Here is a 22,848-nt window from a genome sequence, read left to right on the forward strand (position 1 = left end):
GCTGGAGTCTGTACAAGAAGTCTCCTCCCCTGCCTTTTAAAAGGCTTCTGTTTTTGCCAGGCATTTGGGCTCTGGGTGGAAATGGCCGCTGTCTGGTGCGGTTTATATTGTTGTGACTCCTAAGCTGATTTGTTGGTTCTGGTGGTCTCAGTTATTGTTGTGAATTGAAGTTATTTGATTTTATGGTATTTTTAAATATATTTTCATTAGCCACCTTGAGAACAGTGAAAACGAAAGGTGGGCTATAGATGCAAATAAATAAATCAAAACATGGGCATGGAGACAGCAAGGACACAGGTCAGACACCTCAATAAGCCCTTAAAAATACTCTTTGTCAATTGCACGTCCCCTGAGAAACTGTCTCTGCCCCAGAAAAGACACTCTCCATACAAATAGCTCTTGTGGAAACCCCAGAGAGGAAGAAATGGCCCACCTCTCCAATCTAAGAGGCACAGAACTGGGTGAGCTAAAAAAGCAGCTATGGGAACCGCTGCTTCTAGTTCCATTCAGAAAACTCAAGGCCCTCCTGTTGGTCACACACACCTCCCCCTCCCAGAAGGGCTGCCCAGAGAGTGATTTTGACACTTTAAAAGACACATGAAGATGAGATCAGAAATAGAGCAACACAATACCCTACAATACCAACTGAACTTAATGAGGCATGGAAGGGCACACACACACAGGAATACTGGCTGAATGAATGAGCCAGCTGGGCGTGGCGCTCAGACCATTCACAACTCTCAGGCTTTTGGACATGAGCTAATTCCTGATCTGACTGGGGCGGGTTCAGGCTGCAGACCAGGAAGGAGAGATTATGCACAGTTCTTTAATTAAGCAGACCCCAAAGAAGGTGTTGTGGTTTGGAGTTTGTGGCAGTGACTTCAAAACTGCTGGTTTTCTCTAGAAAACAGAGAATCTGGGAACCTGCTCAGAACCATTTTCAATCCAGTAGAATGCACTGAATTGCAAGAAATCTCTGCCTTTCATGATATAGATGAAGTAATAACCAACATAAATAAATTCGTCATTCTGATGTATAGTTGGTGATTTCTTTTTAAGCTCTAAAATAAGGTAAGTTCTCAGATAGAGACATTCACATGCTAAACATCTGTGCAGTAATCTGTGCAGCCTCACCAGTCCTCTCCCTCCACAAACTTTTAAGTTCTGCGTTTAAAAAAAACCTTCCACCTTGTCCGACCAATAATAACAACATTATTGAAAACTAAGCTTGTATTCCAGTAAAAAGCTAAACTCCTTACTTTTTCTAAGAAAGAGCGCAGAACATCAACCTCTTTTCAACCTCTTCATAAATGACCTGGAGACAGGGGTGAGCAGTGAGGTGGCAAAGTTTACAGACGACACCAAACTTTTCCGAGTGGTGAAGACCAGAAGTGATTGTGAGGAGCTCCAGAAGGATCTCTCCAAACTGGCAGAATGGGCAGCAAAATGGCAGATGCGCTTCAATGTCAGTAAGTGTAAAGTCATGCACATTGGGGCAAAAATCAAAACTTCACATATAGGCTAATGGGTTCTGAGCTGTCTGTGACAGATCGGGAGAGAGATCTCGGGGTAGTGGTGGACAGGTAGATGAAAGTGTCGACCCAATGTGCGGTGGCAGTAAAGAAGGCCAATTCTATGCTTGGGATCATTAGAAAAGGTATTGAGAACAAAACGGCTAATATTATAATGCCGTTGTATAAATCTATGGTAATCCTGGAGTACTGTGAACAGTTCTGGTCACCACATCTCAAAAAGGACATAGTGGAAATGGAAAAGGTGCAAAAGAGAGCAAACTCCCGATTTTAGAAATGGGCTATGTCAGAATGCCAGTTGCAAGGGAGGGCACCAGGATGCAGGTCTCTTGTTATCTGGTGTGCTCCCTGGGGCATTTGGTGGGCCGCTGTGAGATACAGGAAGCTGGACTAGATGGGCCTATAGCCTGATCCAGTGGGGCTGTTCTTATGTTCTTAACATCATTTTCCTGCAGGACATTCTGGGACGTACCCCAATTCAGCCCTGATGGCAAAAAGACCCTTTATCTATTGCATCCATACATTGTAAGGCCTCAAGCATTGGAAAAACATTTGCTTGGAAGGTGGGTTGATCAGAAGGATTTTCGTGTACCCCCTAGTTTGACTTTCAATTGTTAAACAGCAGCAACAGCAAATGGGTATTCTCCTCTACCCCACTCAGTTTGCTAAAACATAGAAAGTTTGAGGGAACACCAGAACTGGACTGGATTTTTTCTAAAAGGACTATGAGCTGAGGGAAAACAAATTCTTCAGATGCAGAGACACACCCTATTCATTCATCCAAAAACTTATTATCTGTGTCCCATCTGTGTCCCCCACCCGAGCAGGGCATCTTCACCCCACACTTCTATTTTGCATCTTGCTAGGCTGGTGGACCTTGAGGTTCTAGAAAAAGCAAAGCAGTTTCTGCAAGCCTAAAATTCTTGTTTTGCAAACCCTGATAAGGAGGTTCAGGACACCTTGAGAACTGCATATATATATATATATATATATATATATATATATATATATATATATATATATATATATATATATATATGAGAGAGAGAGAGAGAGAGAGAGAGAGAGATGCCTGATTCAGATTAAGGTTGTTCAAATCATCACAAGTGAACTCCTTTTAGTCAGATCAGCTCAAAGCCATACATGGACACCTCTGCTTCCCTGGTGACAACAGACTATAGCACCTTGATGCTCTATGGGACCCTTCCTGCCCCCTTAACATTCGCATTCACTCCAAAAGGCAATTCCCAAAGCCCTTGAAATATGGGGGGTAGGAGTTCTCGCAAAGACAGATTGCATCACTGACTAAAAGTCCACCCAACAGCCCTACCAATTTATAGGATTCACATAGAAAAATACAGCAGGTCGCAACACTGCAGAAAAAAGGGAGACAACCGACTGCCCCGAGTTGTACCTGAGCCCGGATCAGAGATTCAAAACTTGGCTTGAAGTAATCAATACGGCTGCTGTAAAATTTAGGCATCTCTTCCAGGAGCTGCTTATTCTTAGTCTCAAAGTCCTCTTTCACTGGCCTCAGCTCATCACGGGCCTGGGAAAAGAGAGAAGAAGGTCAGAGCAGAAGATGGGCACAGGGCACTACACTGCATCATCGCTACCTTTGGGAGTCATCTGATGCCCTTCCTTCCTTCGGACCTACTGCAGCCCAAAGGGCTCCAAAACCTAACATACCAAGAGGCCCTCAGACATTCTCAGAGGCATTGGCATGGAAATGGCATGTCCTGGTAGGTTCAATTGTGTCAAATATTTGTCTGCTTCCATAATTAAGGCAAAACCGTCACTTATACCGCCCTTCCTCCAAGGAGCTCAGGGTGGTACACATGGTTCCTTTTTCTCCTTTTGTCCTCACAACATCCCTGTGAGTTAGGTGAGGCTGAGAGGTGGTGACTAGCCTAAGATAATCCAGGAAGCTTAATGGCTGAGTGGGGATTTGAACCTAGATCTTCCAAGTCTAACTCCTGAACCCCTACACCATCCTGGCTCTCAACCTTCGTATTTAGTTTGTATTCAGAATATGTGGTCAGGACTTTTTTGTTGCAGTCCCAACCAGTCAGGAAAACCATACTGAACACAATCAATTCATGTCACAGCGCTGTACAGCCTTTACAGGTTGACATCAACAGCTTCAAAATAAGGTTAATTTAGAGTGAAGACATCTCCCTGCACTCATCACATAGGTGCATCATTGGGTGCACCATTGCATTGGGTGACTCTAGCCAATTAGGGCTAGGAGGGCAAAGGGCAATGCTTCTCAAATAAGAGAGCACCACTCCTTTCATGGCAATCCTTGAAAAATTGCTCTAGGGCAGGGGTGTCCAAAGTTCTTAGCAGGAGGGCCACATCATCTCTCTGACACTGTGCCAGGGGGAAAAAAGAATTAATTTACATTTAAAATTTGAATAAATTTACATAAATTTACATAAATGAATATATTAAAGATGAACTTATATGAATAAATGAAGGTCTTGCAATAGCACAAGACGTATAAAAGGCCTTGCACAAAGCAAGGCTGGCCTTTCCTTTGCTGCCGCTACTGCATCACGGACGTGAAACAGAAAGCAGTGGAGAGAGCCCTCAACCCACAGCTCATGCGAGAGGTCAAACAGTCGCCCTCACACTGAGAGTAGTTGCGTTGAGCCAGTGCGGGCTCCAACAAATCTCCAGAGGGCCAGAGGCTCATTGGAGACTGGGGGCTCCCTGAGGGCTGCATTGAGAGTCCTGGAGGGCCGCAAGTGGCCCCAGGGCTGGGGTTTGGGCACCCCTGCTCTAGGGCAAGGGTTCTCAAACTTTTTAGCACTGGGATCCACTTTTTAGAATGGCAATCCATTGGGACCCATCAAAAGTGATATCATTAACCTGGAAGTGATGTCATGGCCAGAAGTGGCATCATCAAGCAAGAAATTTTTAACACGCCCGATACAACAACATTAAATAAAATTAAGTACATATGTATATGTATAATAATATTATAGAATATATATTATGTATAATATACATAATAATATAACATAATAATATATTATATTATTTAAAATAATATAATTTTTATTATAATAAAATAAAGATAAAGGATAAAGAATAATCCTCCTAAACTTCCAAATACTTGTTGATGTGTTTAAGAAAAAAATTCTCCAAACATCCCAAAGGGTATCCACACTTACCTGGGAGTAAGCCCCATTGACTATCCTTGTCAAAAACATATACATAAATAGCCTGTTAAAGTACAGATCTGTGACATTTCCCCAAATGCAGTCACATCCCATGGTAGCATCAAGTCTAATATATCAAAAATAAAATGCACATTGAAATGAATGGAGACCCACCTAAAACTGGCTCACAACCCACTTAGTGGGTACCAGCCCACAGTTTGAGAAACACTGCTCTAGGGGTTTGTGTGCTTTCTGATGCGCATAAAATATTTGTGAACATTGTCCTCTACCCCATTTTTGGCCCAGTCCTACTAGAAATTTATCAGGGGGGAAAACGCCTCCCACTTAGTCATCAGGACAAAACAGCTCACTGTTTCATACCCTTAGATTATGCAGGAGCAGAAGCGCTGTAAGCTTCTTACCATTAAGCTGAAATTCTCTGCTTTTAAGGTTGATAATGGTAATTCTTCAACACAATGCCCAATTTATAGAGTTATAAGAATTTGCATTCTCTGATTCTGTTGGGAGCTACTCTTTCAAAGCCCCCCCACCACCACCATCCAAACACACAGCAGAATGCTAAGAATGTGCAACTCAGGGTTACGGTATGCAGCAATCATGTTCACCAGCACATGCCATAGTAAAAACGCAACACATGGAGAACAGGCAAGTGTCCCTGAGCACTTGCGGATTGGCCACGACTCCCACAAATATGTGGGCTGTGTGTTTAAGGCCGCACACCTGACCTTCACATGTTTGCTTCAGGATAGGCCAGTGTAGCCCCAGCAAACACAAAAGCTGTGTGAACAGCCCCCAAGAGACTCAGGAAGCTTAGTTTAAAATATTCAATACACTTTTCGTCAGCTTGTTCCAATGAAGCACATCCTCAGGAGGTGAAGTGGCTTCAAAACTAGAACCAGAGTTGTAGCAGCACTTTAACAAACCATCTCTGACTTCTTTCAATATTATTGTAAGACGCAGAAGTAGTCCCATAAGATATACCTGGATCCAAAAGTATCTTGATGGATTATTTAACACACAATAAGTACTGAGAGAGTTTGGAAGCCATTCTGTGGCGTACACCGTTAGCGGTAAGCTAGTTACACATAACAGCAGGGAGTACAGAGACACTGGAGTGACTTCAGACTATGTTTTCGTGTCTTAAAGCCAGAAAGCAAGGATGGATGAAGAGGGAAGGGTGGCTGGAAATGAGACGCAGAGAAAAACAAGCCTGTCCTGCAACACATCAAGAAAGGAAAGTGCCACAGCAACCAAGGGACGCATATTGCTTTAAAGCTTCTTACAAAACTGATTGCCTTTTATGCCAAGTTACTGTGCACAAGTGAGATTCTTCAAGCCTAAACCAAGCAGACTGAAATACAAGACAGAAAGTACTCAAATCTTGGTTGAATTTACCCCAACGCTGCCTCAGAAGGCAGAAGCCAAAAGAAACTGAACCTCTCAAAGAGGTATCCCGGTGGCTGCACCACTCCAGAAGGATTCTTGCATTCCGCTTTGACACGCACATAAAATTTTGTGCAATATGTCCTGGAACAAAATGGGCTGACATATTTCTGAGACTGTCTGTGGTGGTCACCCCAGGGGGTGGATTGATAGGAGAGCAAACACCCCTGTTCAGGTGCTACTCCCTCCCTCTGCCCCCATGCAAAAAGGAAGCGGAGAAAGGAACAGAAGAGCGAAGGGTAGTGCAGAGATGCTCTAGTCTAGCCTGGGAAATTTTAAGATCCTCTCCCACATGCTGGCTGGGAGGGCCCTTCCTTCCGAGCTCAGTACCTGATGCAGCTTGGCCAGGATGGGCCCCGTCTTCTCCTTCTCCTCATACTTCTCCACCTTGGACTGCAGCCTCTTGTAATCCTGTAGAGCCTGTTCCCGCCGTTTCACTGCCATATTCAGACTGGGAAAGACGCCACTGAACCTGTAAGTGATAACAGAGACAAAAACCCCTTCATAGTTATTGGTGTCCTCGCGTCCTCTGACTCTCCACAGGGAGTTTGAAGATGGGAGGAACCAAAGTTGGATCCAGCTAACTTCTTTCCTTAGATGGTTATGAATGTCAGAATGCCAATATGTCAGAATGCCTTATGTCAGAATGCCAATGCAAGGGAGGGCACCAGGATGAGGTCTCTTGTTGTCTGGTGTGCTCCCCGGGGCATTTGGTGGGCCGCTGTGAGATACAGGAAGCTGGACTAGATGGGCCTATGGCCTGATCCAGTGGGGCTGTTCTTATGTTCTTATGGTTCCCATATTCAATGGAAGCAAATGACAGGTTGGCATTTGTCTTGCCCTTCCTCCAAAGAACCGAGGGCAACGTATATTGCTCTTTCTTTTCACCTCTTTCAACAACCATGAGAGGCTAGGTGAAGAGACAACCATCTCGTTAGCGTTGTAGCTGAGTCAAAATTTGAACCTGGGTCTCCTCCATCTAAATCAAACACTCTAAGCACTACACCATGTGGTCTCTTAAAATGGACAAGAAAGGACATAAATCCAAGGAGGATACTACAGTAATGAAATGCAAAATCACTTCATGTGCCTTCATCTAGTCAGTTTAGAACATTTCCCCATCCATTGGACAATGAGATATCGTTTTGCTGCAAGAAATGCAAACTGGATTCAGAAGAATCTCCCAGTTGTATTCAACTAAGAATTCTACCAAGATATGGTGTTGAATTCCGGGCCCAAATGTGAAATCAAGGGCTACTCAAAAACATTTAATGACTCCCCCAAATTAGGGTAAAATGACTCCTACTGGATCAGGCCAAAGGCCCATCTAGTCCAGCTTCCTGTATCTCACAATGGTCCATCAGATGCCTCAGGAAGCACACAAGACAATAAGAGACCTGCATCCTGGTGCTCTCCCTTGCACCTGGCATTCTGAGACAGCCTACTTCTAGAACCAGGAGCGTGCTTACACAAATCATGGCTTGGAACGAGCGATGATGGATATTTCTTCCAGAAATCCGTTCAATCCCTTTTTCAAGGCTTCTAGGCCATATGCCATCACCATATCCTATAGCAGGGAGTTCCACAGTTTAATACATGCCGGGTAATTGCAGGTGTGAACCAGCCCCCAAATCTTAAGCAATTCGTCTGGAAATTCAAAATTCATCTGATCTATCAGTTAGAAAAAAAGGGGGGAAGCAGTCCTGATGATTTATGCCACAAGTGACATGTTCTTTTCCCAATTTCAACATATCCTCAATTCCGTCTTCCTTGCAGCTGCTTTACTATGCTTAATGCTGCAATAAAGAGTACGGGGGGGCCGTATCTGTGGAACCCGTATTCACGGTTTCAGTTAACTGTGGATGGAGGAGGCCACGCCCCACACGCTCCAAAGGCAAGGGGAGCTGGGCGTCCCTTACTTCTGGAGGGTTTTCTGAGCCCCGGAGAGGCTGTGCACATCTGCCCACAGCCTCTGTGGAGTCAGAATGGCTGTTTAGGCCAAAAAAAGTCATTTCCGGTTTTTTTCTAAAACTGGGACATTTTTATACCTTTAAAAGGCATTCGGAGAGCCTCCGGGGAGACCTTGAGCCAGCCACTCTCAGCCTTGCCTACCTCAAAGGGTTGCTGTGAGGACAAAAGGAGGGAAGGAATCATGTACACCACCTTGAGCTCCTTGGAGGAAGGGTGGTATAAAAATGTGAGAAAAATAAATTAAATTTCAGACAAGGGTTTTTCCCATTCCTATCTGGAGAGGCCAGGAACAGAATCTGGGACCTTCTATATATGCAAAGCAGGGATGCAAACACTGAGTTACAACCGCTCCCTATAAACTCTGCCTCAAGATGAAACAACAACAACAGCTGCTATTGTTGTTAGTATATTTTTGTAGCACTTTCTTACATACAAAATGGATTTGCATTACAAAGTCTCATTTGCTGGCCAAGAGGGACTGACTAGCTCCAGGTCACTTGGGGCTGTTTCCCTTCACACTGCCTGATCCACAGTCCTACAGACAGGGCCCCACTCTGCAGATTACTTAGCCCGAGGCTTATTCTGGCTCTGGGTGCCTCTCCCAAGAGAACAGTCATATCTTTAAAATGTAATGTGAGAACTGATCCTACCCTTAAATTTTTTGCTTGCCTCATCCCAAGGGAGCAGGAAGGATAATAACAGATTTTAAAATATATAAAATATTCAATAAAAATTCAGGTTTTGCAAGATATCATGATTACTAGCCAAGTAAAGATGCTAGCGAGGAAGAAAATTGCAGTGTCTTTTCAGAGGTGCCCAATAAGGTGCTGAAATTGCCAGTTTCACACCAAAGTAGTTAAAAGAACTGTAGTTGTGAGACCTTCCACCTGCCCTTTGGGGCCCCAACATTTCTTTCAATTAGAGCATCGCATTTCTGAGGTCTTGAAACACAACGTTCCTCAACTCCATGGCCCAAGCTTAGGTATCTTGCCAGACCACAGTTTCTGCTAACCACGCAGTCAACTGTGATGCTCCCAAAGGTGCTGCACTCCCTTCTCTTCAGCTTCCATAGTCTATCGTTAAACCTGAAATGGCAAGCCCTGATTTGCGGCCACCCTTCGACAACAGAGACTCCCAATGCTGCAATCTCAGGGAAATATGAAAAAGTTTGAGACACTGAAGCAACTTGAGATGAGATTCACAATGTTTTCTGAGCAAGCCACACTAGTTCCCAAATACAATGAAATGGCCATAGAAAAGAAAAACATAGCCCCAGTTTTCTACAATTAATTATTTACTGTTTTATTAATATTCCCAGGAGTCGGATGGACAACTTTTTCATGTTCAGAACTGGTTTATTCTTTGGACATCTGTAATCTGAAATTCTTGACACCAATGCCTGCTTCTTGCTGCTAGGTGTTCTTGGGGCAAGTTCAGGACAATGCATTTCCATCTCACATATTTCATAAAATGAGTTTTAGCAAACCTCCCCTCCCCCACCATTGCTGCAAATTTCATTCACACCCAGTGATCCAATTCTAGACACATTTAAATTGTGGTAGGTGTGATTTGGTGGGTGGAGGATCCTTCCTAGCACAGATGCTTGAAGTAGATAACCATCAGGTGTTCCAGCTAGACCAGGGATGTCCAAACATTTTGGCAGGAGGACCACATCATCTCTCTGACACTGTGTTGGGGGCTGGGAAAAAATAATTAATTTACAGATAAAATTTGAACAAATTTACATGAACGAATATATTAGAGATGGAACTCGTATGAATGAATGAAGATCTTGCAATAGCTCAAGGCCCTTGCACAAAGCAAGGCCGGCCTTTTCTTTGCTGCTGCTTCACAGATGTGAAACAGCAAGCAGTGGAGGGAGCCCTCATCCCATAGCTCACAAAACAGGTCAAACAGTCATCCTCATGCTCAGAGCAATTGTGTCAGGCCAGCATGGGCTCTCGCAAGTCTCCACTGGAGACTGGGGGCTCCCTGCGGGCCGGATTGGGAGTCCACGAGGGCCACAAGTGGCCCCTAGGCCAGGGTTTTGGCAGCCCTGATCTAGACTAGAAGCCTGTGCTTGGGAAATAGTAGGGTAAGCAGTGGTCACAAAACACACACACACACACACACACAAACAGGAGAGGCAGCAGACATAAGGCTGCCCATCAATTCTGAAGAAGTGCTTAGAACGCATTCACATGAAGCCTGACATTCTGGATCCAACTGGGAAATGTACTGTTAGGGCTGTGTTCTTCAAATTAAAATCCATGATTTATGCTGCGGCCTCAAGCACTTCTTTGCAAAGCAGAGATCCACATCCATGGAAAATTTGCACCCAGAGATCGCCCCCACCCTTTTTACTGGTATATCACATTGTGCTCTTAAGATATTTCAGATGCTGCTGTGCCATAAAATCTAATCCATAAAACCTGCCCACCTGTAATAGCTTGTGTGAAAGACAGAACAGCAGGAAAGGCATTGAGGTATTATTTAAAACATATGAGCTATTGACAATTGCTTCTATACTTAGATTTCCACAATCTGAAGAAGGACAAGAGCCTCAGAATAATCGTGGTTTTGATTTAAGGGCCTAATGTTGCAATCTTAGCCATGCCACAGTTGCTATAGATTTATACTGCAAGTGTATACAAGTTGAGTGCCTTGCTGAATACTCTCTCTCCCTCCCCCCCCCCCCCCACTTCCAGGGCCCTTCCTTTGTGTTTTAATGCCATAAGAGAAGAAAATCATCAGTATGAACTACACCTAAGTATCAAACCTGTAACTGGGCTGCATCACTTCAGCCTGCATGGGAACTCTCAGGATTGAATGTTCAATCATACAAATGCACAAATCCCTGCACAAAGAAAACTAGCATGAAGGTTCCAATCTGGCCTTTTCTCTAACCTACTAGTTTTCTATTTACACCGGCTGCCCAAGTTAGTCTGACTCACTGATGTCTTTAGTTACAGATTGCCACACAGCGCTTTTGTGCAAGATGTCCTTTGTGGTGCTTTCAAGCAGGGACTTGGTGCCTGCTATCACCTCATTTCATTAATGAACTCTGGGGCGGGATCTACGGATGCATTAAAAGCAACCTCAGCCCACCAAGTCAGGAAGAACAGGCTACACGGTGCACCTGTGAGTGTGCCACGGGGCACAGACTGGGAACCACAGTGTTAAAGGAACCTTTTTTGTGGCTTTCCTATGCATAGCATAGTAGCAAGCCCATGCTACTGCCCCGAATGTTGCATCTGCCAGTCACTGTGAGTTTTGTTCAAGATGCACTAGAGTTAACTGAAAGGCACTGAAGGTAATTGAAGTCCATTCTGTGCATCTTTATCCATCAGCAGATGGGACTCCTCACTTAATTCCACTCTGAACAGGACTCAGGTTCAAAGGAGCAAGCTAAAGGGACACTAACCCTCAGAGAGAGAGGAAAGAAGAGGACTAGGCAGCTGCCCGTATTTGCTATGGGGTTAAACCCAGCCTGACAGGCTGCTAAATTTTTAACTCCATGCTGAGTTAAACCCAAGATGCAAGTTTTGAAGAGTGTCAGAGGAAGAGTGTCAAAAAGTGACTTCAATATTTCAACAGTGTATTTATTTCACATTTCTTATGAGACAAGGGCTGAAGTACTCAAACATCATTAATGGAATTCCAGGCCCTTAAATTTCCAAGTTGAAAATCTACACTAGTACAACACAAGATAAGCCTGGTCCTGTGATAAGAGATCATTCCAACCACAGAAGAAAAGACCCCATTATCTTCTTTAAGAGACATGTGATGGCTAGAACCCTGTTTGCTGCATGGAAGTGCATTTATAACCCACCACAGAAAAACTGCAGGGACCTTTCAACTCCACAAAACAATCACACAAACTAAGAAGCACTCCCCTCTTGCCCTAGAGGGGTGCCCACAACAGAATAGCAAGGGACATAATTCATTTTCCCCTCAATGTCAAATTCATGCACCACAGGGCACAATCCTAACCCCTTATGTCAGCGCCTTCCAGCACTGACACAAGGGCAATGCAGCTCTGAGGTCAGGGGACAAACATTCCCTTACTTTGAGGAGGACTCCATGAATGACACCCAACTGCAAGATGCAGCACACGTCCCATTGGCACCGCTATGCCAGTGCTGGAAAGCACTGACATCAGGGGTTAGGATTGAGCCCACAGTGTGGTGGTACATACGGAGGCATGTGTGAAGAATTCTATGTTTGTTAAAAATAAAACAAAGCAGGTTGGTTCCTAGGCCTCAAGGTTGAAAAATAAAACATACTAATATGAAACCATGTTGGCATCCTTTAGTCTCGGAAGAGTATGGCGTCACGCTCTGAATGGTGGTTCTGGAACAGTGTCCTCTCCAGTGCACGAAGCCTGGGTAAAGTAGGTATGGAGGATAGGCTGTTACCCATGCAGCAAATCCCCCCTCTCCATGTTGCTGAAATGGTCCAATAGAAAGGCAGAGGCCAATACGGTTGGTTCCAGCGGCGTCGCAGGAGTTGCCAGAACTTGACTGTGTTCAGCCATGAACAGCCTCAGGGACTCTAGCTCCGGATTTTGCCTCGAGGTTGACTCCTGAAGCCTTTTCCATAACTGGATGTAGCCACAAGGCAGTGGAGGTTTGGGATCAGAGTTTTCCTTCTCTTCCCAGGCCGACGAGACCCATCTACCCGGTGGCTGTTTAGTCGCCTCTTACGACAAGCACAGCCAAACTGAGGACCTATTCTTATCCCCAGCCCCCAGGGGTTGAAACCACGAGGAATGCAATATTAGTAGCAAAGAGGCTGTTAAAATAAAGAAAGGAGTCATCCAGCTCCCGGGAATCACAGAGCCACAAATCCAAATTTTAAGAGTCCAACAGTTCCCATTTTGGGAAGAGGATACTGGAGAGAGGAAGGGCAACGCTTGCCACCTGCTACACATTGTAAAAACCAGATGCGCAAATCACATTAATTTGGTGCAACTAGCACAAGGCAATTAGATGTCATTCCTCCAGCTCGTTAGAAATATCATAAATTCCTTGGTGCTGAATGCGATGCCTGCGTTGACTGAGCATTTTCCCTCCAGTGCAGCAGCCCCCTTCCCCCCTGCTCCTGCAATGGAATCAAAGAATCAAACAAAGACAGCACCAACCAGTTGCCTCAAGGTGCTACTGCTGCTCACACACATTTATTTTACGCACAGCTTCCGTGGAAGATCTTTGTGGCTTATCTCCATAAGATGAGAACCAACAATTTGTCAGCACCGGAGGCACTGCGAAGGCAGAGCCCAGAAATTAATTGCATGCATATTTGTTGCACTGTGCAGATGAGTTGAGCTGAGGACTCTGAACCCAAGCACTCCTAGCTACTGTGCCATGGGGGGGGGGGGAAACGGGTGGAACATAAATATATACATGAAGTGTTCTACTATAAGAAAAAAACTAAATTCTGTTACTGCAAGAAACAAATAATAATCCTTAGCGTTTATAAAGCACTTTGAATATTCAATGAGCCACAGAGAGAGAGAGAGAGAGAGAGAAATGCTCAGAACAGTTCTGTAAGGCAGATTGGCACTGCTGCCCCCAATGTTGCAGCTGATGGGCTAAGAGATGGCACCTTCCTTAAGGCTACCTACTCAACTGTGTGGCAGAGCTGGGGGAGGGGAGGAGGGCCGCCTGGTTCACAATTCCGTGTCTTAGTCACCGCCTTACAGTAGCTCTTGTTTATGCAAATTATGCAATTAATACCATTTTGCCTACGTTTTCTCATACACTCAGTGTCCTACTTCCATAATTTTGCCCAAGCAACTTCAGGTGGGAGAATCTTCTGCCCGCGTCTGAGAAAGAGAAGTTGAGATTTACCAAACACTATGAGATCAGAACCGTTGAGAGCCTGCACCGCAGCTTAATGCCAGCTAATGCAGTCCGGGCAAAATTAGGCAGCCTTGTTACTGACTTGGCATATGAGGGCCCCAAAATGTTGCACACTCTTTAGACTCATTAGTGGCCAGAAACTATCTCAATTAGAAGAAGCTCCTCTTCTTTGTTGGCCAGAGGAGATTCTTGTGGATTTTCCCCAAGGGGACAAATACTGGCTTGGAGAACAGAGTGAGATTTAGATTGGGGGAAATGGTGTGGACAGAAAGGGATAAAACTTTGGCCACTTAAGACCATATGCCAGTTTTTAAAGAGCAACTCCAGACAGGCAACACTGCAATCTTTGCCTCTCTCCCAATTGTGACAACTATCAACTCTCCAAACTCTCTTAGGTTTTAAACAGGCCTAACTTCATTGAACAGTTGACCATTTCAATTTCTGTATATGCATAACAATGTTTAAGTCTGATCCTCTGAACAGAGGGGTTGAACATCATTAAGGTAGTACCAAAGCACACAAAAAGCTGAAATGGGACCCAGAAAACAAGGGCAATTTTACCATTCCTTTGCAAGCCTGAGCCAGGCAGCCCAAGTCACAACAGCTGGCAGCTAACAAAGGCACAGATGGGATGGACCGCAGGGGTGCACATCCTCCCTGCCCACTCTTGAACCAGCCTAGGATTGGGGTGGAGGGGATTTGCAGTGGCAGGCAGGGTCAAGGGTTGAAAACAGGACAGGTCACACATGTGAAGAGTGGAGGGGGCTGCGAGTTCTCTCTTCATATACCGTACTTCAAAAATCCTTGAAACTTAAATCAGCAGCAGTGATCATTCATTTGCATCCATGAACCAATGTTTCAGCTTGGAAAAAAGACAAATGGGGGAGCACACACATGACTTATAAAACCATACAGGATATTGAGGGAAGGGGAGAGCGAACAAGCAGAGAGTGGGTTTTCTCCCTTCCTTATAATACCAGAACCAGAGGTAATCCAATGAAACTGACTGGCGGGAAATCTAGGATGAACAAAAGGAGGCACTTCTTTGCATCATTAGTCTGTGGAACTCATTGTGACATGATGTGATGATGGTTGGCTGTTTGGGTGGCTATAACAGGGGATTGGACAAATTTTGGGAGAACAAGTCTATCACTGGCTATTGGTCTTGAGCAGCGGTGCCCAAACCCCGAGGCACCCAAACTCTCAATGCAGCCCTCAGGGAACCCCCAGTCTCCAATGTGCCTCTGGCCCTCCGGAGATTTGCTGGAGCCCGCACTAGCCCAACGCAACTGCTCTCAGAGTGAGGATGACTGTTTGACCTCTTGCGTGAGCTGTGGGATGAGGGCTCCCTCCACTGCTTGCTGTTTCATGTCCATGATGCAGTAGTGGCAGCAAAGAAAAGGCCAGCCTTGCTTTGTGCAAGGCCTTGTATAGGCCTTGAGCTATTGCAAGACCTTCATTCATTCATATAAGTTCATCTTTAATATATTCATTTATGTAAACTTATGTAAATTTATTCAAATTTTAAATGTAAATCAATTCTTCCCCCCCAGCCCCCGACATTGTGTCAGAGAGCTGATGTGGCCCTCCTGCCAAAAACTTTGGACACCCCTGGTCTTGAGGGTTAGGTGATACATCAGTGGCAGTTTGTGGGGAGTAATGATGAGTGAGAGGTGTGCTTCCATCTCCTTCTTGTGGGTTTCCCGGACACAGCTGGTGAGTCTCTGTGGGAAACATAATGCTGGCCTAGACGGGTCTTTGGCCTGTGTCTGTGATGCTTTTGGCTTAACCCTGTCATCCCCGCCACAAAACAAAATGAAGCCTAAGCACATGCAGCTGCATTTGCTCCCATTCAGTTCCTTGGAGCAACCAACTGTATTTCTTGCTTGCGTTACTCTACAAAGCACCAAGTCTATAATGGTGCTATACTCATCATAATCATCTTCTCTTGAGATAAGACATTGCCAGAGTTTATGTAAAGGCCACAAAAATATGGCCATTAACTTCAACACAAAATTCAGCTACATTCGAGTTAAATCTGTTCCTAAAAACTAATTAACTTGTCTGTTTGTTTTTCCTGCTTACAGCATTCTAGTAGCCTTGATTTAACAAAGTGATGTTTTTCCAGGCACTAATGGAGGGGCACAGCACAACAGATTGCTTTAAAAATAGCAATAGAGCAGGGACTGAGGAGGCAGCTACTTTGCAGACACAGCAACGGCTGTCTCATAAGAGCTCCAAATGCAAGGATCATACACCATATTTGAAGGAGGAGGGGTAGGGGGGAAGACACCCAAACTCTATAACTTACCATAACTTAACATGTCACACACATCCTAAATCCTTTGGACCACCTGAATCATTATGTTCATAAGCAAAAGAACAGCTTTTCATAGGCAGGCTAGATCACGGAAGTGCATGGAGGAGCCTGCTTGCAGATGAAGACTAGAACACCATCAGATGCTGCCCAAGTTGGTGGCATTCGTCTCCCCTTCTGTACCAAACAAAGCTAGGTCCTGCCCACCAAGCCAGTCGTGCAAAATTAGCCATGCGAACTTAAGAACATTCATGCAAAACGAACTGTTTTGAGGAAATTTGGCTAAATTAGCAGTGCTGATTCTTAGGCTGCTGACACTGACATTTTTGCAGAATGTGAGCAGTTTAAAACAAGGCATTATGTGGCAAAGAGTGGGTGTCATTGGGGTTAGAATAAAGTGTGGCATAACGTCATGTGGCTTGCAACCATGGAGGAGGGAAAGATGATCATAAGAACACAAGAAGAGCCCTGCTGGATCAGGCCGAGAGCTAAACTAGCCCAGCTTTCTGTATCTCACAGTGATGCACCAGATGTCTCATGGAGCACTCAACACAACAAGATATCCGTATCATGTTGCCACTCCCTTGCATTTGGCATTCTGAGGCAGCCCACTTCTAGAGGAGACTGCACATACCCATCATGGCCTGTAACCTGTGATGACAGACTTTTCATCCATAAATCTCTCCAATCCCTTTTTAAAAGGCATGTAGGCCAGACACCATCACCACATCCTGTGGCAAGGAGCTCCTCAGATTAATTACTTGCTGGGTCAAGAAATCCATGCATAATTGGGGCACAGACATTCTCATTGTGGACAAAGCACAATTTATGTGTACTCTTTCACTGTCAAAAGGGCCAAAGTCACAGAAAAATGGACATCAAGGAAGCAAAACCTAAGTGCAAGGAGGTGGCATAACTCAGGGATGGGGCACCTGCTCCACACGCAGAAGGCTCTTGGGACTGAAACTGCCTTATACCCTTTGTCCATCTAATTCATCATTGTCTGTATTGACCAGCTGCAGTAATTCAGAGCTCCAGAAAGGAATGTTTCTCAGTTCTATCCAGAGATATCAGAGACTTTCTGGATGCAAAACACATGGCTCTCGCAATGAGTTACTGGTCCTTTCAGGCAGGTGCGGGAAAAGCTGGGATGCAGAACAAAAACAGAACCTGAGGAACAGGTAGCCAACCAGGCAGGGCAAGGAAGCCCCTGAAGAAGCTGGAAACAGCTTAGAGTAGTGATTCTCACACATTTAGCACCGGGACCCACTTTTTAGAATGAGAATCTGTCAGGACCCACCGGAAGTGAGGTTCATGACCATAAGTGACATCATCAAACCGGAAAATTTTTAGCAATCCTACCCACACTCACCTCCATTGACCATCATTGTTAAAAGAATATACAGAGTAGTTTGCTAAAAGTAAAGGTTTGTAACATTTCCCCAAATGCTGTCACATACCTTGATAGCATCAAGACTAATATATCAAAAATAAAATTTTGAAATGAATGGGGACCCACCTGAAATTGGCTCGCGACCCACCTAGTGGGTCCCAACCACAGTTTGAGAAGCACTGGCTTAGAGGGCTGAGGTTTCATAGAATCAGAGTTGGAGGAGGGCTTAAAGGCCACATGCCCAACCTCCTGCTTCAGGTGTGTTGTTATGCAAGCCCTGATACCAATGACCCAGTAAAGACTAGAGATGACACACACCTTCCTAGGAAAGGCAAAGAGACCATTAAAAGCTGCCAATTGCAAGGCTGAACCTCAGTTAAGATTTGCTACAGGGCCACATGGGTTTTGACCCACATCGGTTTTCCTGGGCTCAGAGAAAGTTGGAATCACTTCTTGCCTCCTCTGAAGAATCTTCTGGGGGATGTGGGGAATGGGTAGGGGGAGTGGAGAGATCCCAGTAGCTCAAAGACAACCACCAAGGGTAGCCGGATGCATGGGGAGATGGAAAATTATTGTTTCCCTTCCACTGGAAGTGGGGAGAAATGTATAATGGAAACTATGCTTAGGGTGACATTTTAACCTTCGGAGGAAAAGAACATCAGACTTTAGAACATACTCTGAATTATAAATAATATTGCCTCTTCTTTTCGAATCTGTCTCCTCCCTTCAGCTTCCCATAATTAAAGGATGAGGATTGAGAGACAGTGCCCCGAAAAGATAAAAGCACCATCAGGATTCCCACCGCTGCTGGATTCATTAACTAGTCAACCTGCCTGACAAGTCTGTTACTTGGAAATGGAAACTTTCTCCCTCTCTCTCTCCCTCCAGTTGCAACACAGTGACTGCCACAGACCCATTACCACTGTGGCTCTGCAGGGAGAAGCCTCTGTGAGAACAGGGTGGGGGAGAGGAAGAGATGCTGCTTGTGTGCAGGCAAGGGCTTGCTACACCCATGCACTGCTCCAAGGGTAGGGAGAAAAGAAACTAGAGGAGACAGTGATCTCTATAACAGAACAATCACCATTACTTTAGGAAAGGGGGAATTGGAAGGTTCACTTACTACTCGCTTAGGGGTGGCATCTCCTACCATCACAATCAAAGTGAATATCTGCTGACAACTCTGACTGTCAACCAATTCTGGCTGTCAACCAGAATTTTCAGTTCATTAATAGTCTGTTTTAATTGTTCATTACATTTAAATCAATCAATTAGATTTAAATACATCTGTGTGTTACCAAAATCTCAATACTGGTGCCGTTATTGCAATAAGTGTGAGAACTTGCATTTCACTAACAAAACCTAGTATTTTGTTCTCATTCCCTACTACAGTAACATACTGGTATTGAATGAGCTTAAGACTACAACACTACATACACTTATGCCACAGCTCCTGCACACAGGCTGCATCCAGAAGGTCCCATGGTCAATCCTTGAAACTCAGTTGCATCTTAGACTGGGAAAGACAGGAGACCCCGGGAGACAGCTGCTTCAGGTCAGCACTGACTAGAAGGCCCGTGACTCAACCCAGGACAGGGCAGCTTCAAACGCACTGCTGAGACAGAAAAAAAAGACCATGGTGGTATCTAACCCACATGCCTTATCAATCTGCAGCAAGTAAAAAGTGTTCAACTGCTGCTCTGGTGGGGGTGACTGCTAGCCATGCTCACTAAATGATACTTGGCAGCGCATTCCCTTTTTCTTGAAACAGTTAAGACACGCACTGGGCAATCTGAATTGCCTGTCTCTCAACTGCTTTCAAAACACAAGGGGCTGAGAAAATGTTAAGTGCCATCATTATCTCGGTGTGCTTCATGCGACCTCCCCACTTCCATCAGATTCCTCCTTGACAACACCTTCCCCTTCCGAGAAACATTTTGTCAACGATTCTTCCGCACTCAGGCTGGGCTGTCAAATTATGTAGCATGTATGCAACACATGGCCTGCGCCTTTGCTGAGTTGTGAAAGGCCGGGAGCAGCAACACAAAGCTATTCGGCAGCAGCACCCATTCAATGCTAAGTCCAGAATCTGACCAGCTGGGGTTCCTTTAAAAAGCATGTGCGGCATCGAGTGTGTGCCAGGAGCATAAGAAAAGGAGCAAGAAAGTGTGTCCCTCCAAAGACAGACGCAAGTGAATCACAGAGCAGGAACGGGGAACTGCAGAGACAAACAGGATTTAGGAAAAGAGGAGGAAAGTCTGGAAAATCAAGAGAAAAAATAGTAGCTCAGCCTAAAAAGGCAACAAGAGGAAGGGAAAAAAAAAAAGAAACCAGGGAGGAAGGGAAGGGTGAGACAGAGCCAGGCTGGTGCAGAGTTAGGCCAAAGCACTTGGGCTCCATTCAGGAATGCCTGCCATTCCGCAATCCATGCCCACACGTCCGTCGCAGGCCTGTCCACCCACCAGGAAGGGGAAATTAAAACCATCCTTTCTGACTACAGCAAAAAAGCAACAGAAAATAAGATGACAGTTCAAGCCAATGGGAACCAGGGATTAAGGCTAAGAGCCCCCAGATGAGGGAGAGTGTGCAAATGGGGGGGGCAGGGAGAGGCAAGGCCATGTGGCTAGCTTTCTGCATGAAATCCTCATTAGAGGCCTATAAGGACATGAAAGCAGCTTTAGCCATTTCCGGTCCCCAACACACACACACCCAGGGAGCCTTAAGGCTGGGTTATCTGCTTTCACTGTCAGAGAAAGATTCACAGACTCAGACACTGCGATTAAATGATGAGATTTGTGGGGTTACAGTGGGAAGGGGGGAGGGTTCATATACTCACTGCATATGTGGGCAAGCACAAGCTGCAATCCTTAGCAGAGCCCAGGCAGTGCTACTGAAATGGGAACCATTGCCCTGGCTGGCTTGAAGGAACAAGAGTCTGATGAAGTCATTCACACAACCAATGAGCCTCTGGCACTGAGGAGATTTTTTTCACACCTGCCACTGGTTTCCAGCTGCAGAGGAAACCTGCCCAAAAGTGCACTCAGGAGCTGAAGTTTATGGGGGAATCCAAAAGGCCCCAGGCAGAAGGATGGCAAGAAACATCTGCAGCACCAGCTCTGCCAACCCACCTCAGCCTGCAAATGCCCCCCATAGCCACTTATTCCAGGTTCTCTCCCCCCCCGCCTCCTGTTTGGGTCTCTTGCAACAAAACCCACCTGACCTGGAAGCTGGACTAAGCATAAATTCTGCCTATGCGAGTCAGCACAGCCTGACCCCTGAGCACTGCCAACTGTGTCAAGAGGATGGCTATTTTGGCCCCTTCCCCTCTGACTTTGTGCCAGAACAAACTACACATCACAACATTCCTTGCTGTGGAAGGAAGTTCACAGGGATCCTCTCATTCTGTCCAGTGCTTCAAGAGCCCAGAAGCTGCTCCCTTCAGTGCTCATTTGGGCAACACCGAGCCCAGCAGCTGGGAGACCACACTGGAAAGCAATGTAAGTCACGCCTAGCATGCCTTGATTTGAGCGATTAGGGCCCAAACCTGGAATTACAAGGCAGAGCAGCACACACAGTCTGTGCTAGCCCCTTCCCAGTTGCCAGAATTCAGGCTGTAGTGTAGACAGTGGTGATCATTCTGATCTCCTGAAGGAGAAGACCAGAAAGCAGGTCTCTTTCATTGCATTGACTTTTCTGGCAACAATTTACCAGGATAACTGGAAGTTTGACAGAGTGGGAACCAGTAAGCCTTGAGGAAACCATAGGACCTTTCAGGTCTGGGGCTCCAACACTGTGAGGCAGAGGAGCAACCATTGTTTGCTATCAATGCAATGACAACAGAACCTGGATTTCTGGTTTGGGTAGGGGCCCTGACTCAGTGGCAGAGCACATTTTTGCATGCAGAAGGTCCTGAGTTCACTTCTGGTCATACAGTTCTGGTCACCACATCTCAAAAATGATATAGTGGAACTGGAGAAGGTACAGAAGAGAGCAACTAAAATTACTGGGCTGGGGCACCTCCCTTATGAGGAAAGGCTACAGCATTTGGGGCTGTTCAATCTAGAAAAAAGCACCTGAGGGGGGATATGATCGTGACATATAAAATGCTGCAGGGGATGGATAGAGTGGGTAGCGGGATGTTCTCTTCCTTCTTACACAACATCAGAACCAGAGAACATTCACTAAAATTGAGTGTTGGGACAGGACAGACAAAAGAACATATTTCTTCACCTAGCATGTCATTAACCCGTGGAACTCCTTGATACAGGATGAGGTGAGGGCGCCTGCCCTAGATGCCTTTAAAAGGGAATTGGACAGATTTCTGGAGGAGAAGTCCATCATCACACGATACAAGACATGATGGGTATATGCAAATCTTCTAATGCCAGATCCAAGGAAGTACAAGAATGCAGGTATCTTGTGTGCATCTGGTGGGCCACTGTGAGATACAGAAAGCTGGATTAGATGGGCCTTTGGCCTGATCAGGGGGTGGGAATTCTTTTGTTCAAACTCAGGTTTTGTTTCTTTTGTTCAAACTCAGGTTTTGTTCAAACCTTCAGGTGGGGCTGGGAAAGACCCTGTATAAAACTTTGGAGAGCTTGCAGCCATTGGTCTGACTCAGCAGAAGGCAACTTCCTAGGTTCACCATATAATGTGGAAGGCATTGTATGAGCTGCTGAACACAAAACGTCCTAGTAGCTTCTTTGACTCTTTCATCCCACTCTCCAGTGTAGGTAGAAAGTGCTGCCGTCAGCATCGAAGGACAGAGTGGCTTGTCCACAGGAGGTGCACTCAAGGCTGTGTCAGTTTTCCCAAACCCACCGTAGGGCAAAAGGTGAACTGGTGGCTGCAGCATAAGCTCAGATGCACAGCTGACTTTTCAATGAACTGGATCTGGGGTGAATCTTCCCATGTTGCTCAGGTCTCTTCTGCCCAACCCACATACTAAAGAACGTAACATTCTCACTTAAAACTCAGATGCACTGGAATTAACCCTGAGCAACTCCCCACAAGGGGACTGCTTTAATTGAGGAAAAAGAAAAAGGAACAACTTCTGATCCTAACCCAGGGAGATGTGGATGCTGGGCCCAACCCCTTGAGTCAGCTGCTGCTTTTGAAGAGAAGCGATTGCACTCGGCAAGGG

The 22,848-nt window shown here is 45.4% G+C and overlaps 1 protein-coding gene across 2 annotated transcripts in view; it reads right to left on the reverse strand.

Annotated features, from left to right (window-relative positions):
- The window catches only part of BIN3 (bridging integrator 3), a 117,618-nt gene that overhangs the window by 12,723 nt on the left and 82,047 nt on the right, over positions 1-22,848 (reverse strand). For both annotated transcript variants that reach the window (XM_066639193.1, XM_066639192.1), the window contains exons 7-8: positions 6,494-6,635; positions 2,947-3,081 (exon numbers count right to left, since the gene is read on the reverse strand). In XM_066639193.1, the coding sequence (XP_066495290.1) occupies positions 2,947-3,081; positions 6,494-6,635 (277 nt within the window). The remainder of the gene's footprint in view (positions 1-2,946; positions 3,082-6,493; positions 6,636-22,848) is intronic.

Source organism: Tiliqua scincoides, chromosome 11, assembly GCF_035046505.1.
Source record: "Tiliqua scincoides isolate rTilSci1 chromosome 11, rTilSci1.hap2, whole genome shotgun sequence".
In the NCBI taxonomy this organism is placed as follows: Eukaryota; Metazoa; Chordata; class Lepidosauria; order Squamata; family Scincidae; genus Tiliqua; species Tiliqua scincoides.